A 14,083-nucleotide genomic window follows, 5' to 3' on the forward strand; every position below is an offset into this window, starting at 1 on the left:
CCGTTGGGGAAGCCTAGTCAAGTTGGTAGAGCAATTGTGTAGATGGTACATACCGTATAGTGAGGGAGTGAATGATGATTGTGGTGGACGTGATGCCAATCAAGTAAGTTGCTGTATCCTGGATGGTGTCGGCCTTTGACTCGTGTTGAAGCTGCACTCATCCAGGCAAGTGAGAATCTTTCCACCACGCTCCTAACTTTTTGTCTTGGAGATGGTGGACAGGGTTTGAGGAGTTGGGAGGTAGGTTACTTGTTTCAAAATGTTGTTAATAATGGATTCAGGAATGGTAATGTCAAGAGGGTATGGTTAGATTCTCTCTACTTGGAGATGGTCATTGTCTAGCACTTGTGTCACGCCAATGTTACTTGCCACTCAGCAACCCAAGACTAAATGTAGTCCAGGTCTTGCTACATATAAACACGGACTGCTTCAGCATCTGAGGAGTTGTGATGGTGCGAACATCCCCACTTCTGGCCCTATGTGGAGGGAAGGTCATTGCTGAAGATGATTGATCCAAGGATACTCTTCTAAGGATCTCCTGCAGTGAAGGCATGGAGCTGAGATGTTGAATCTCTCACAACAACATGACTCTAACCAGTGGAGAATGGACTGGTGAGAGCAGCGGGGGGGGGGGGGGGGGGGGGGGGGGGCGGGGGGGGAGAGGGGGGTGGATGGGTGGCTGGTGAGAGCGGTGTGGGATGGTACAGGTGAGAAAGGAAAGGATGGGGGCCTTAATCGCTGAAAGAAAGAATTAGGTTCAGTGTGTCCTTCTAATTATGCAGTTTAGCTCTCCTGCGGCCCTTTCTGCACCTGATGACTGACAAGAAAAATTAACCTGATCAGCAGGAGATTCCCAGAAATCTCCCAGTCACTGTCTGAGAAAAACAGGACGAATAGCTGAGAAAACCCAGAAGAAATAGGTGAAACTATGGGTCAATCCCAAAATATACGGACAGTTCATCACCCTGCAGTGCTGTGCTGGTCTGGGTCACCCTGCAGTGCCGTGCTGGTCTGGGCCACCCTGCAGTGCCGTGCTGGTCTGGTTCACCCTGCAGTGCCGTGCTGGACTGGGTCACCCTGCAGTGCCGTGCTGGTCTGGGCCACCCTGCAGTGCCGTGCTGGTCTGGTTCACCCTGCAGTGCCATGCTGGTCTGGGCCACCCTGCAGTGCCGTGCTGGTCTGGTTCACCCTGCAGTGCCATGCTGGACTGGGTCACCCTGCAGCGCCGTGCTGGACTGGGTCACCCTGCAGTGCCATGCCGTGCTGGTCTGGGTCACCCTGCAGTGCCGTGCTGGACTGGGTCACCCTGCAGTGCCGTGCTGGACTGGGTCACCCTGCAGTGCCGTGCTGGACTGGGTCACCCTGCAGTGCCGTGCTGGACTGGGTCACCCTGCAGTGCCGTGCTGGACTGGGTCACCCTGCAGTGCCGTGCTGGACTGGGTCACCCTGCAGTGCCGTGCTGGACTGGGTCACCCTGCAGTGCCGTGCTGGACTGGGTCACCCTGCAGTGCCGTGCTGGTCTGGGCCACCCTGCAGTGCCGTGCTGGTCTGGGCCACCCTGCAGTGCTGTGCTGGTCTGGGCCACCCTGCAGTGCCGTGCTGGTCTGGGTCACCCTGCAGTGCTGTGCTGGTCTGGGTCACCCTGCAGTGCCGTGCTGGACTGGGTCACCCTGCAGTGCCGTGCTGGTCTGGGTCACCCTGCAGTGCCATGCCGTGCTGGTCTGGGCCACCCTGCAGTGCCGTGCTGGTCTGGTTCACCCTGCAGTGCCGTGCCGTGCTGGTCTGGGCCACCCTGCAGTGCCGTGCCGTGCTGGTCTGGGCCACCCTGCAGTGCCGTGCTGGTCTGGGTCACCCTGCAGTGCCGTGCTGGTCTGGGTCACCCTGCAGTGCCGTGCTGGACTGGGTCACCCTGCAGTGCCGTGCTGGGCTGGGTCACCCTGCAGTGCCGTGCTGCACTGGGTCACCCTGCAGTGCCGTGCTGGACTGGGTCACCCTGCAGTGCCGTGCTGGACTGGGTCACCCTGCAGTGCCGTGCCGTGCTGGACTGGGTCACCCTGCAGTGCCGTGCCGTGCTGGTCTGGGTCACCCTGCAGTGCCGTGCTGGTCTGGGTCACCCTGCAGTGCCGTGCCGTGCTGGTCTGGGTCACCCTGCAGTGCCGTGCCGTGCTGGTCTGGGTCACCCTGCAGTGCCGTGCCGTGCTGGTCTGGGTCACCCTGCAGTGCCGTGCTGGTCTGGGTCACCCTGCAGGGCCGTGCTGGTCTGGGTCACCCTGCAGTGCCGTGCTGGACTGGGTCACCCTGCAGTGCCGTGCCGTGCTGGACTGGGTCACCCTGCAGTGCCGTGCCGTGCTGGACTGGGTCACCCTGCAGTGCCGTGCTGGACTGGGTCACCCTGCAGTGCCGTGCCGTGCTGGTCTGGGTCACCCTGCAGTGCCGTGCTGGACTGGGTCACCCTGCAGTGCCGTGCTGGACTGGGTCACCCTGCAGTGCCGTGCTGGACTGGGTCACCCTGCAGTGCCGTGCTGGACTGGGTCACCCTGCAGTGCCGTGCTGGACTGGGTCACCCTGCAGTGCCGTGCTGGACTGGGTCACCCTGCAGTGCCGTGCTGGACTGGGTCACCCTGCAGTGCCGTGCTGTACTGGACTGGGTCACCCTGCAGTGCCGTGCTGGGCTGGGTCACCCTGCAGTGCCGTGCTGGACTGGGTCACCCTGCAGTGCCGTGCTGTACTGGGTCACCCTGCAGTGCCGTGCTGGACTGGGTCACCCTGCAGTGCTGTGCTGGTCTGGGTCACCCTGCAGTGCCGTGCCGTGCTGGTCTGGGTCACCCTGCAGTGCCGTGCTGGACTGGGTCACCCTGCAGTGCCGTGCTGGTCTGGGTCACCCTGCAGTGCCGTGCTGGACTGGGTCACCCTGCAGTGCTGTGCTGGACTGGGTCACCCTGCAGTGCTGTGCTGGACTGGACTGGGTCACGTTGCAGTGCCGTACTGGACTGGTCTGGGTCACCCTGCAGTGCCGTGCTGGTCTGGGTCACCCTGCAGTGCCGTGCTGGTCTGGGTCACCCTGCAGTGCCGTGCTGTGCTGTACTAGAATGGTCTGGGTCACCCTGCAGTGCCGTGCTGGGCTGGGTCACCCTGCAGTGCCGTGCTGGACTGGGTCACCCTGCAGTGCTGTGCTGGTCTGGGTCACCCTGCAGTGCCGTGCTGTACTGGACTGGGTCACCCTGCAGTGCCGTGCTGTACTGGACTGGGTCACCCTGCAGTGCCGTGCTGTACTGGACTGGGTCACCCTGCAGTGCCGTGCTGGGCTGGGTCACCCTGCAGTGCCGTGCTGGACTGGGTCACCCTGCAGTGCCGTGCTGGACTGGGTCACCCTGCAGTGCCGTGCTGGACTGGGTCACCCTGCAGTGCCGTGCTGGACTGGGTCACCCTGCAGTGCCGTGCTGGACTGGGTCACCCTGCAGTGCCGTGCTGGACTGGGTCACCCTGCAGTGCCGTGCTGGACTGGGTCACCCTGCAGTGCTGTGCTGGACTGGACTGGGTCACGTTGCAGTGCCGTACTGGACTGGTCTGGGTCACCCTGCAGTGCCGTGCTGGTCTGGGTCACCCTGCAGTGCCGTGCTGGTCTGGGTCACCCTGCAGTGCCGTGCTGTGCTGTACTAGAATGGTCTGGGTCACCCTGCAGTGCCGTGCTGGACTGGGTCACCCTGCAGTGCTGTGCTGGTCTGGGTCACCCTGCAGTGCCGTGCTGTACTGGACTGGGTCACCCTGCAGTGCCGTGCTGTACTGGACTGGGTCACCCTGCAGTGCCGTGCTGGGCTGGGTCACCCTGCAGTGCCGTGCTGTACTGGACTGGGTCACCCTGCAGTGCCGTGCTGGGCTGGGTCACCCTGCAGTGCCGTGCTGGACTGGGTCACCCTGCAGTGCCGTGCTGGACTGGGTCACCCTGCAGTGCCGTGCTGGACTGGGTCACCCTGCAGTGCCGTGCTGGACTGGGTCACCCTGCAGTGCCGTGCTGGACTGGGTCACCCTGCAGTGCCGTGCTGTACTGGACTGGGTCACCCTGCAGTGCCGTGCTGTACTGGACTGGGTCACCCTGCAGTGCCGTGCTGTACTGGACTGGGTCACCCTGCAGTGCCGTGCTGGACTGGGTCACCCTGCAGTGCCGTGCTGTACTGGACTGGGTCACCCTGCAGTGCCGTGCTGGTCTGGGCCACCCTGCAGTGCCGTGCTGTACTGGACTGGGTCACTCTGCAGTGCCGTGCTGTACTGGGCTGGGTCACCCTGCAGTGCCGTGCTGGACTGGGTCACCCTGCAGTGCCGTGCTGTACTGGGTCACCCTGCAGTGCCGTGCTGTACTGGGCTGGGTCACCCTGCAGTGCCGTGCTGTACTGGGCTGGGTCACCCTGCAGTGCCGTGCTGTACTGGGCTGGGTCACCCTGCAGTGCCGTGCTGTACTGGGCTGGGTCACGTTGCAACGCCGTGCCGTGCTGGACTGGACTGGGTCACCCTGCAGTGCCGTGCTGTACTGGACTGGGTCACCCTGCAGTGCCGTGCTGGACTGGGTCACGTTGCAATGCCGTGCCGTGATGGACTGGGTCACCCTGCAGCGCCGTGCTGGACTGGGTCACCCTGCAGTGCCGTGCCGGACTGGGTCACCCTGCAGTGCCGTGCTGGACTGGGTCACCCTGCAGTGCCGTGCCGGACTGGGCTGGGTCACGTTGCAACGCCGTGCCGTGCTGGACTGGACTGGGTCACCCTGCAGTGCCGTGCTGTACTGGACTGGGTCACCCTGCAGTGCCGTGCTGTACTGGGCTGGGTCACGTTGCAACGCCGTGCCGTGCTGGACTGGACTGGGTCACCCTGCAGTGCCGTGCTGTACTGGACTGGGTCACCCTGCAGTGCCGTGCTGGACTGGGTCACGTTGCAATGCCGTGCCGTGATGGACTGGGTCACCCTGCAGTGCCGTGATGGACTGGGTCACCCTGCAGCGCCGTGCTGGACTGGGTCACCCTGCAGTGCCGTGCCGGACTGGTCACGTTGCAGTGCCGGAGTGGGTCACCCTGCAGTGCCGTGCCGGACTGGGTCACGTTGCAGTGCCGGAGTGGGTCACCCTGCAGTGCCGTGCCATACTGTGCTCGACTGGGTCACCCTGCAATACTGGACTGGACAAATGAAATGTAAAATGAAAATCGCTTATTGTCACAAGTAGGCTTCAAATGAAGTTACTGTGAAAAGCCCCTCGTCGCCACATTCTGGAGCCTGTTCGGGGAGGCTGGTACGGGAATTGAGCCGTGATGCTGGCCTGCCTTGGTCTGCTTTCAAAGCCAGCGATTAAGCCCTGTGCTAAACCAGCCCACTAAGCCTACAAAGTGGTATATGTTGTACTGTGAACGCCTGACAGCAAAAGACAAGACTAAAAGGAATCAGTCGAAAAAAACATTAAGTTATCTCTCATGAATCCATAGTTCCCACATATGACTCTTTAATGGGACTTAATTTGATGTATTGAAACCATATTGAATGCAGTTTATGTGAAACTCAATTCGTCAATATCTGTGAATATATGCTGTCATCCTGTTCAACAAATTAAATTTCTGTTGGAGAATATATTTTGTGGTATCAGAAAGAACAGTAGTCTGGGTGGTTAAGTACACACTAGCCAGTGTGTATATCACATTAAGTGTGCTGATTTAAACACTTTCCCCCTGTGATGAGGCAAAACTGAAAGAACCCAAGAATAAATAGTACAAAAGCAGATTGTAGGTCTGTCAACTTTCAGCTCTGCTGTCCATTAAAATTCTGAACATGATTTGCAAACAATATATGAGGGATGGTGGAGAGCGTTAGAGGTGCCAGGGGAACTGAGACGCAGAGGCAAATGCAAAATACCAGGCCAATAAATTCTAGTAACGAGACGAGTCTGGGAAGAAGGCAAGTCCCAGTGGAACTGAGTGAGGATGAATAGAAGTGAGTGGAGCTGCTAAATCAGTGGGTTTCTATAGCCTTTGCCAGCGAGGACACTTTTAGATTATGCAGATCTGTCAATTGACAGCCATGAGACGTGTTATTGAAACGGGTTGTTCTCGCTCAGCATAATAACCCGACTCTTCATCTAGAACCTCGGAGCGAGATAGAAAGAGATTTGAGGGATTTGCTATTGAGAAACTTGAAGGGTGCAGTAAACAATTGGGTTGTTGCAATAAACTGCAACTATGGAAGGGTAGTACTATATTTAAGAATAATGGCATAACCATATTTGAGAAATACAGATTTGTTAAGGAGTTACAGCCAGGAATTACAGTCCATTATAGAGTTACCCAGAGGATCGCAGTCCATCAGAGAGTCATCCCTGGAAATTACAGTCCATCAGAGAGTATTTCCTGGGAAGTACAATCCATGAGAGAGTCACCGCTGCGGATCACAGTCCACTTGAGAGTCTGCCCGAGGAATACCAACAATTGCTGCATTTGTTTAAGATAGAATAACATCCTCAAATGCTTCACAGAGCTTAAATCAAAAGAATGGGCATTGAGCTATGGGAAATTATGACAGGTCGGCACAAAAGCTTGATCAAGGAAGCAGGTGGAATGATCAGGTGTTTGAATGCATATTGATGTGGCGAAGGACATGAGGGTGCTGAAGACGCCAGAGATAGAAGAATGGCGAGGTTGTGTGACCTGGTGTTGAAGGGCTGGTCAATATTTCAGAAATAGGAAGAAGTGAAGAAATTTAATGATGAAGGTGAGCACTCTAAATTCAAAGCATTTGGGAACCAATGAAGTTTGGTAAAGACAGGGCTGTTGGGCGAACAGGCCTTAGAGCAGAATAGGATGCAGACATGATGGGTACACTGAAGTTGCAGAGAGTGACTGCCAGTCAGGAGAACATTTTTAAAAATGTATTTCACAGTATATGGGCATCATTGGCATTTATTGTCCATCTGTAATTGGCTTGGGAAGATGGTATTGAGCTGCCTTCTTGAACCACTGCAGTCCATGTGGCATAGGTCCATCCACTGTACTGTTAGGGATTTTGATCCAGTAACAGTGAAGGAATGGCGATATAGTTCCAAGTCAGAATGGTATGTGGCTTGGAGGGGTGATATTCCCAAGGGTCTGCTACCCTTGTCCCTCTAGGTGCTAGAGGTTGCAGGTTTGGAAGGTGCAGGTGCTGGCAAAGGAAGCTTGAAGACTTGCTGCAGTGTATCTTGCAGATGGAACACCGTGCTGCTATTGTGCATTGGTCGTGGAAGGAGGTAATGTTTAAGGTGGTGGAAGAGGTGCCAATCAAGTGGGCTGCTTTGTCCGAGATGATGGGGAGCTGCACTCATCCGGGCAAGTGGGGAGTATTCCATCACACTTCTATCTTGTGCCTTGCAGGTGGTGGACAAGCTTCGGAGAGTCGGGCGTGAGTAATTTATGAGAGAATTCCCAGCCTCTAACCTTCTGTTGTAGCCACAGTATTAAAATGACTGGTTCAGTTCCATTTTTGGTCAATGGCAGCCCCCAGAATGTTGATAGTGGGGAATTCAGCAATGGTAATGCCATTGAATGCCCAAGACAGATGGTTAGTTTATCTCTTGTTACAAATGGCCATTGTTTGGCATGGGTGTTGCTTGCCACTTATCAGCCCAAGCCTTAATGTTGTCCAGGTCCTGCTGCATGTAGACACATTGGCATGCTGCACCAGCGTGCCAAATGTAGAGTGATCAAGTTATTGGTAGAGTTGAGTGCTGTTAGCATGAACATAGCTGATGTTGTGTGGTAGCATACAGATGAGGAAAAAGACAAGGTCGGGGATAGATCCACGGGCGTATCTGCAGATAGCAGTGTGGGAGCAGAAAAGCAAACCTAGCTGGAACTGCTATGGTCGCAGACAAATGGGTAAGATTGAATCCAAACATGTACAGTCTGACTGAGCCTTGGAAGAGAAGAGATGGAGGAGGAAAGTGTTGTCGGCCATGCTAAAGGCTGCAAAACTCAAAGAAAAATAATGCACCACTGTCACGTTTGCAGAAGATGTCCTTTGTAGCTTTGCTTTGGGTCATTTCAGTGCTGTTCTCTGGACTGGACCTGATTAGAAAGTCAGAGAGGGATTTCAATGCAAACTCTCCGTTGTTGAAGGATTTTGGTGGGGATGAGCCTCGGCAGATGATAGTTAGCATGGGCCAAGAGTTTGAGGGTACATGTTTTGGATGGCCTTGGGAGTGTGAGCTGATGATGGTTTTGACCGGAATGTGGGGTGGATGGGGTGTGGTTGTGATTAGCGCTGAGGTTGGTGGATCCATAGTTCCATTAAACTGCAGTCAGTAATCAAGAAACTAACAGAATCAATAATCAGAAAAAAAATGGAAGACTGTCTGAAAATAACCCAATAAGTAACTAGTACCATGGAGTTAGAAGGAGCAGATTTCCCTTCACCCAAGTGAAGTATTTTTCCCAACGTAACAAGGGGAAGCTCTTAAGGCCTGGAGTATCCAAAATTCCAAAAAGATTTTTGATAAACCTTTGAAGTGCCATAGAATCCTGGGGCTGAATTGTCATTCAGGGATCAGGAAAATGGCCTGGAGGCTAATTCTGGATCGCAATCTCACAGGACATTCCCAATACTAATTGAAAATGGGAGCCATATAAAGGCCAGGGAGCGGGCAGGCGATCCAGTCAGGGAAGGTGCGCAGACCACTATGCTGCTGGAGATCCATCACTCTGTTTGGCAGCCAGCTGAAGTGAGAGCTGTTGATGTGGAGATGGGAGGCATTCAGGGAGATGGCCAGATCATTTGCTAAGATGTCTTAAAAGGCTGCAGTTACTTGGGCAGGATTCTCGAAATCCGACAGTCACATCTTCGGCTTGATGAACATCCTGGATGCGTAGATTGGAGGCCTTCACAGCCTCTCATCTCCAGCACATCCTGTGTATACCATGTTGGATGCAACATGTGTGGTCAGCAGAGCAACAAGCCTTTAAACATACCATAATTAAATTAATTGGTTGACAATTGGGTACCCTTTCATTTGCCGGCAGCAGCCAATCCAACCCCAAATCCTGCCCGACTGGAAATGGCTCAGAGTCGGGATCGTGGCTGGGAACTGGCACACCGACTGGCAGCAGAAAATTGCAGGCTCACCCATTGCGTGGCCTCGAGTGAAAGCTCAGCCCTCACTGTCTCACTGCAGACTTGCAGATAGCATCAAGCTGGCATTTACTCAGAGGAGCCCGACTGGACTGACCACGGTAAAAGAAAAATTTAAAATAGACAAGTGGTAGGTTTTGTGTATTTCAAATAGAAAGGGTGCACGTACAGGTTGAGCATCCCTTATCCGAAATTTCGAAAACCAAAAGATTCCTAAATCTGCACTTTGTTTTGAGCACACCATGCTTGCGCAGTTCCAATGTTCCACACATGCACAGTTCCCAACGCGCACCGCGCATGCGCAGTTCCCAATGTTTCACACATGCACAGTTCCCAACGCGCACCGCACATGCGCAGTTCCCAATGTTTCACACATGCACAGTTCCCAACGCGCATTGCACATGCACGGTTCCCAATGTTTCACACATGCACAGTTGCCAACGCGCACCGCACATGCGCAGTTCCCAATGTTTCACACATGCACAGTTCCCAATGCGCACTGCACATGCGCAGTTCCCAATGTTCCACACATGCGCAGTTCCCAATGTGCGCCACAAATGGGAAGCTCCCAAAGCGCACTGCACATTTGCAGTTCCCAATGCGGACTGCACCTGCGCAGTAAATTCCGAAATCTGATACACACTTGGTCTCAAGCATTTTGGATAAGGGATTTTCAACCTGTATTACACAAATGAGATGGAGGACATTGAAAGAGGTGAATGTAAGGATTAATTTCCCCACCATTCATATTGTGCAAACAATGCGAGGGATTGCAATAACAAAGTGAATATGATGTCAGGTTATATGCCCCAATGAGTTGTAGATTCATGCTGCAACTCTGCAGTTCCTCAGCCTGGACTGATGCATGGGGTTCTGTCAACCTCAGGAACAACTAGATGCTGTAACAGAAAGGAAGTTAAAATGAAATGCTGACATCCTGGAAATGGGGATCAAATGTACTGAAAAGTGTTCTTAGATTGAAGATATTGGTCAGTTGCTTTCCTCTTTGTTCCTGCCTAAAATCCGGTGGAATTTGTTGTAAAGAATAAAGGAGAAGGTGACTGGTGAGAACAAAGAAAAGTACAGCACAGGAATGGGCCCTTTGGCCCTCCAAGCCTGCGCTGACCATGCTGCCCGTGTAAACTAAAATCTTCTACAATTCCAGGATCTATATCCGTCTATTCCCATTCTATTGATGTATTTGCAAAGATGCCCCTTAAATGTCACTATTGTCCCTGCCTCTTCCACCTCCTCCGGCAGCGAGTTCCAGGCACTCGCTACCCTCTGTGTAAAAAAACTTGCCTCGTACATCTCCTTTAAACCTTGCCCATTGCACCTTAAACCGATGCCCCCTAGTAATTGACCCCTCTACCCTGGGAAAAAGTCTCTGACTATCCACTCTGTCTATGCCACTCATAATTTTGTAGACCTCTATCAGGTCGCCCCTCAACCTCCGTCGTTCCAGTGAGAACAAATCAAGCTTATTCAACCTCTTCTCATAGCTAATGCCCTCCATACCAGGCAAGATCCTAGTAAATCTCTTCTGCACCTTCTCTAAAGCCTCCACATCCTTCTGGTAGTGTGGCGACCAGAATTGAACACTATACTCCAAGTGTGGCCTAACTAAGGTTCTATACAGCTGCAACATGACTTGCCAATTGTTATACTCAATGCCCCGGCCAATGAAGGCAAGCATGCCATATGCCTTCTTGACTACCTTCTCCACCTGTGTTGCTGCTTTCAGTGACCTGTGGACCTGTACACCAAGATCTCTCTGACTGTCAATACTCTTGAGGGTTCTACCATTCACTGTAGATTCCCTACCTGTATTAGACCTTCCAAAATGCATTATCTCACATTTGTCCGGATTAAACTTGATCTGCCATCTCGCCACCCAAGTCTCCAAACAATCTAAATCCTGCTGTATCCTCTGACAGTCCTCATCGCTATCCGCAATTCCACCAATCTTTGTGTCGTGCGCAAGCTTACTAATCAGACCAGTTGCATTTTCCTCCAAATCATTTATATATACTACGAACAGCAAAGGTCCCAGCACTGATCCCTGCGGAACACCACTAGTCACAGCCTTCGACAGTGAAGGTGACTGCCACCTCACCACTTGGCCTGAAATCTCCTCTTCTGCCTCTACCCCCATCTTACCCAACTGGAAAATCCCCATCCTGGCACATCCCGAGAGTGTTTCCTTCCAGCTCATCCCACTTAATGCGACTTCTCAGGGTTGCCATGGAGAGGAAGTGACAATAATAATTCCTTGATGTAAAAGGACTTTGCTGTGCTCTCTGTTCGCTCCAGTATCACTTGGAAGTTCAGCCCTGGTGTTAGCCAAGCTCGTCAGTGGTGCAGCTGCCTCATCTTGGATGTTCCTGTCCGTTTAAGGTCCCTCATTGGTGATTCTGCTGCATGCCATTCCATCTTTCGTACTGCTGGACTTCAACCTTGACAATTGGTATCCGCTCTTCCCACCCACCCCATAATGACTCTTCACCTCTCACCTTTGATGATGTTAATCCGAATTTCACATTAACTCCCCCCCCCCCCCCCCCCCCCCCCCCCTTCAACTCCACTCCATGCGAAGGGGCAGAAGTCTGGTAATTCTGTGGTCTTCCACTTGTGGTATAGAATCATAGAATCCCTACAGTACAGAAGGAAGCCATTCGGCCCATCGAGTCTGCACTGACCCTTCAAAAGAGCAGCCTACCTAGGCCCAATCCCTGCCCTAACCCCACCTAATCTTTGGACACCCAGGGGCAATTTAATGTGGCCAATCCACCTAATTTGCACATCTTTGAATTGTGGGAGGAAAACGGAGCCCCTGGAGGAAAGCCAGGCAGACAGGGAGAGAACATGCAAACTCCAAACAGACAGTCACCCAAGGTCATAATCGAATCCTGGTCCCTGACACACTGAGGCAATAGTGCTAACCACTGTGCAACCATACTGCCCTGAGGAGGTTCTCTGGAGTATAGATTGTTTCCTCATTGTCAGAACATTCTGGAAAACAAAAGCTTGTTCACAGCATTTTGCAATCCTACAGTGCACTAAATTTTACATTCTTTCTATGTCTTTACTACAGGCTTTTAAAAAGCATGAGAACCTTACCAAATGGAACTTGGAGAAAAAAGCCAAACTGAAGGAACAATTTCAACAAGAGCAAGAACTGTTGGCAGGAAAGGAAAAGTAACTGGGATAAACCTAACTGTACCAGTTCATCAGTGGGTTTGGATGGTTGAAAACTAGCAATTAGTTTCATCGATAACGAGTTCCCAAGCAAATCAACACACTGTTGTGACAGCCAAGGATTGGTGCACATTCTCAACAACTTCATAGATTGTTCCCCAAAATGAACAGACTCGCACCTTTAGTAGTCATTTTAGGATTTTCCCATTCATATTTATATTGTCAAATTAAACAACATAAGTATTCAGCATAAACATTTGATGCCATTAGTGCAATTCCTGTTCCATGTTTATAGCAGAGCTGTAAACTCATTTTCTGAGTCGATATCTCCACTGGTATCAGATTGGGGAATTTGAGATGTATTTTCCGGGTTTGTGTGACCTTGTCACAGATATTCAGAGCACACCCACATTCAATTATTAACCTCATTACATCGGATTTTCTGCAGCGAGTGCCTTCTGGTGCTCGGAATAAGGGGCTAACATAGTCTGATCTGATGGGGCAATCTCACATTAACTATCCTCAGTGTCACTTCAAGCACCTGCAGCATTTTGCTTTTGTAGTATAATTCTATCACTTTTAAAAACCAAGATGGCCTCCTGCTGCCTCACTCAGTTTTCATCAAAGTGATGCTCTGGCAGTTCAAGTTAAAACACAACATCAGTGAGCCAGGCCAGTAAGCCACATTTGAGGCATTATTTCAGCATATCTGTAATGAACTCCAATTGGCTTTATTGGTTGGCCAATTGGAGTATGAGCTCCCTCAATGATAGCTCATTGAGGGGGCCCATATAATCACCTGTGTAGGCTTTGTGAGCCAGTCTTAAGTTGACTGGACTGCTAGCAGCACTGTTTGTAGCTGCTCCTGTAATATCATTATTGTAAATAAATATTGGTGTGGTGACGGAACTCCTGCCTCCCATGGATTACTACAATATCTCACACAGGAAAGGATTCTTTAATTGTGAGAGTCAGCCTTTAAGGCTTAATGTCTATCATGCTGTGAACAGTCATGGTTAAACCAATTTAATATGTGTAGCAGAGCGTAATCTGATCATTGTTGTTAATATCTGAATAAAGTGTTATCTGTATCTCACTGTCTAAATACTTTTCAGATGGACCTTTAGTTTGTATCTAAAGCCACAAATCTAAAGTCGTTAATGTTTATTTGTTCTTGAGATGCGGGTGACACTTACAAGGTTGTTTTATTGCTTGTCCCAAGTTAGCGTGAGAGAACAAATGAGGCCATTCAATCCATCAATATATTCCCCTATTCAATTAGATCATGAGTGATCATGACGTGTCTCAATTCCATGCACCTTGCTTGGTTCCATAACACCCATAATATTCTTTCCTAACAAAAACCTATCAATTTCAGTTTTTACGAGGGAGAGCATTCCAGATTTCTTTTGGCTGAAGAATTTCTCCTTAAATCGCTTTCGAAAGACGTACACTGGGATTTTCTCTCTTTTTGACTGTCAAGTCAGGTGTGAAAATCGACGTGTAGCCTGTCAGCCGCATATTTTCCTGCCATTTTTTGACACACTATAGAAAGAAAATTCTAGAAGCAGGTCTCACTATGTCATGCTGACAGAGCAAACCCAGCCCCTGCCCAGGTCAGGATGCCCCAATCGGAAAACAATGAAATAAAAGAAAACGCAAGTACCCCACGACAAGGGAACCCCTTCCACCCTAAACCCACTCAATGGAAGCCGCCATGGCAGTGCCCAGGCATGACCCACTTTCCTCTCCC

General features: G+C 51.7%; 1 protein-coding gene across 1 annotated transcript in view; it reads left to right on the plus strand.

The window, feature by feature from the left end:
* The window catches only part of LOC119951758 (protein FAM162B-like), a 34,105-nt gene extending 20,684 nt beyond the window's left edge, over positions 1-13,421 (plus strand). Inside the window, exon 4 of the mRNA XM_038775093.1 lies at positions 12,227-13,421. Coding sequence (XP_038631021.1) covers positions 12,227-12,334 — 108 coding nt within the window. The 3' untranslated portion in view covers positions 12,335-13,421. The remainder of the gene's footprint in view (positions 1-12,226) is intronic.
* Positions 13,422-14,083: the final 662 nt, after the last annotated feature.

The sequence above is a fragment of the Scyliorhinus canicula genome, chromosome 17 (genome assembly GCF_902713615.1).
Source record: "Scyliorhinus canicula chromosome 17, sScyCan1.1, whole genome shotgun sequence".
NCBI lineage: Eukaryota > Metazoa > Chordata > Chondrichthyes > Carcharhiniformes > Scyliorhinidae > Scyliorhinus > Scyliorhinus canicula.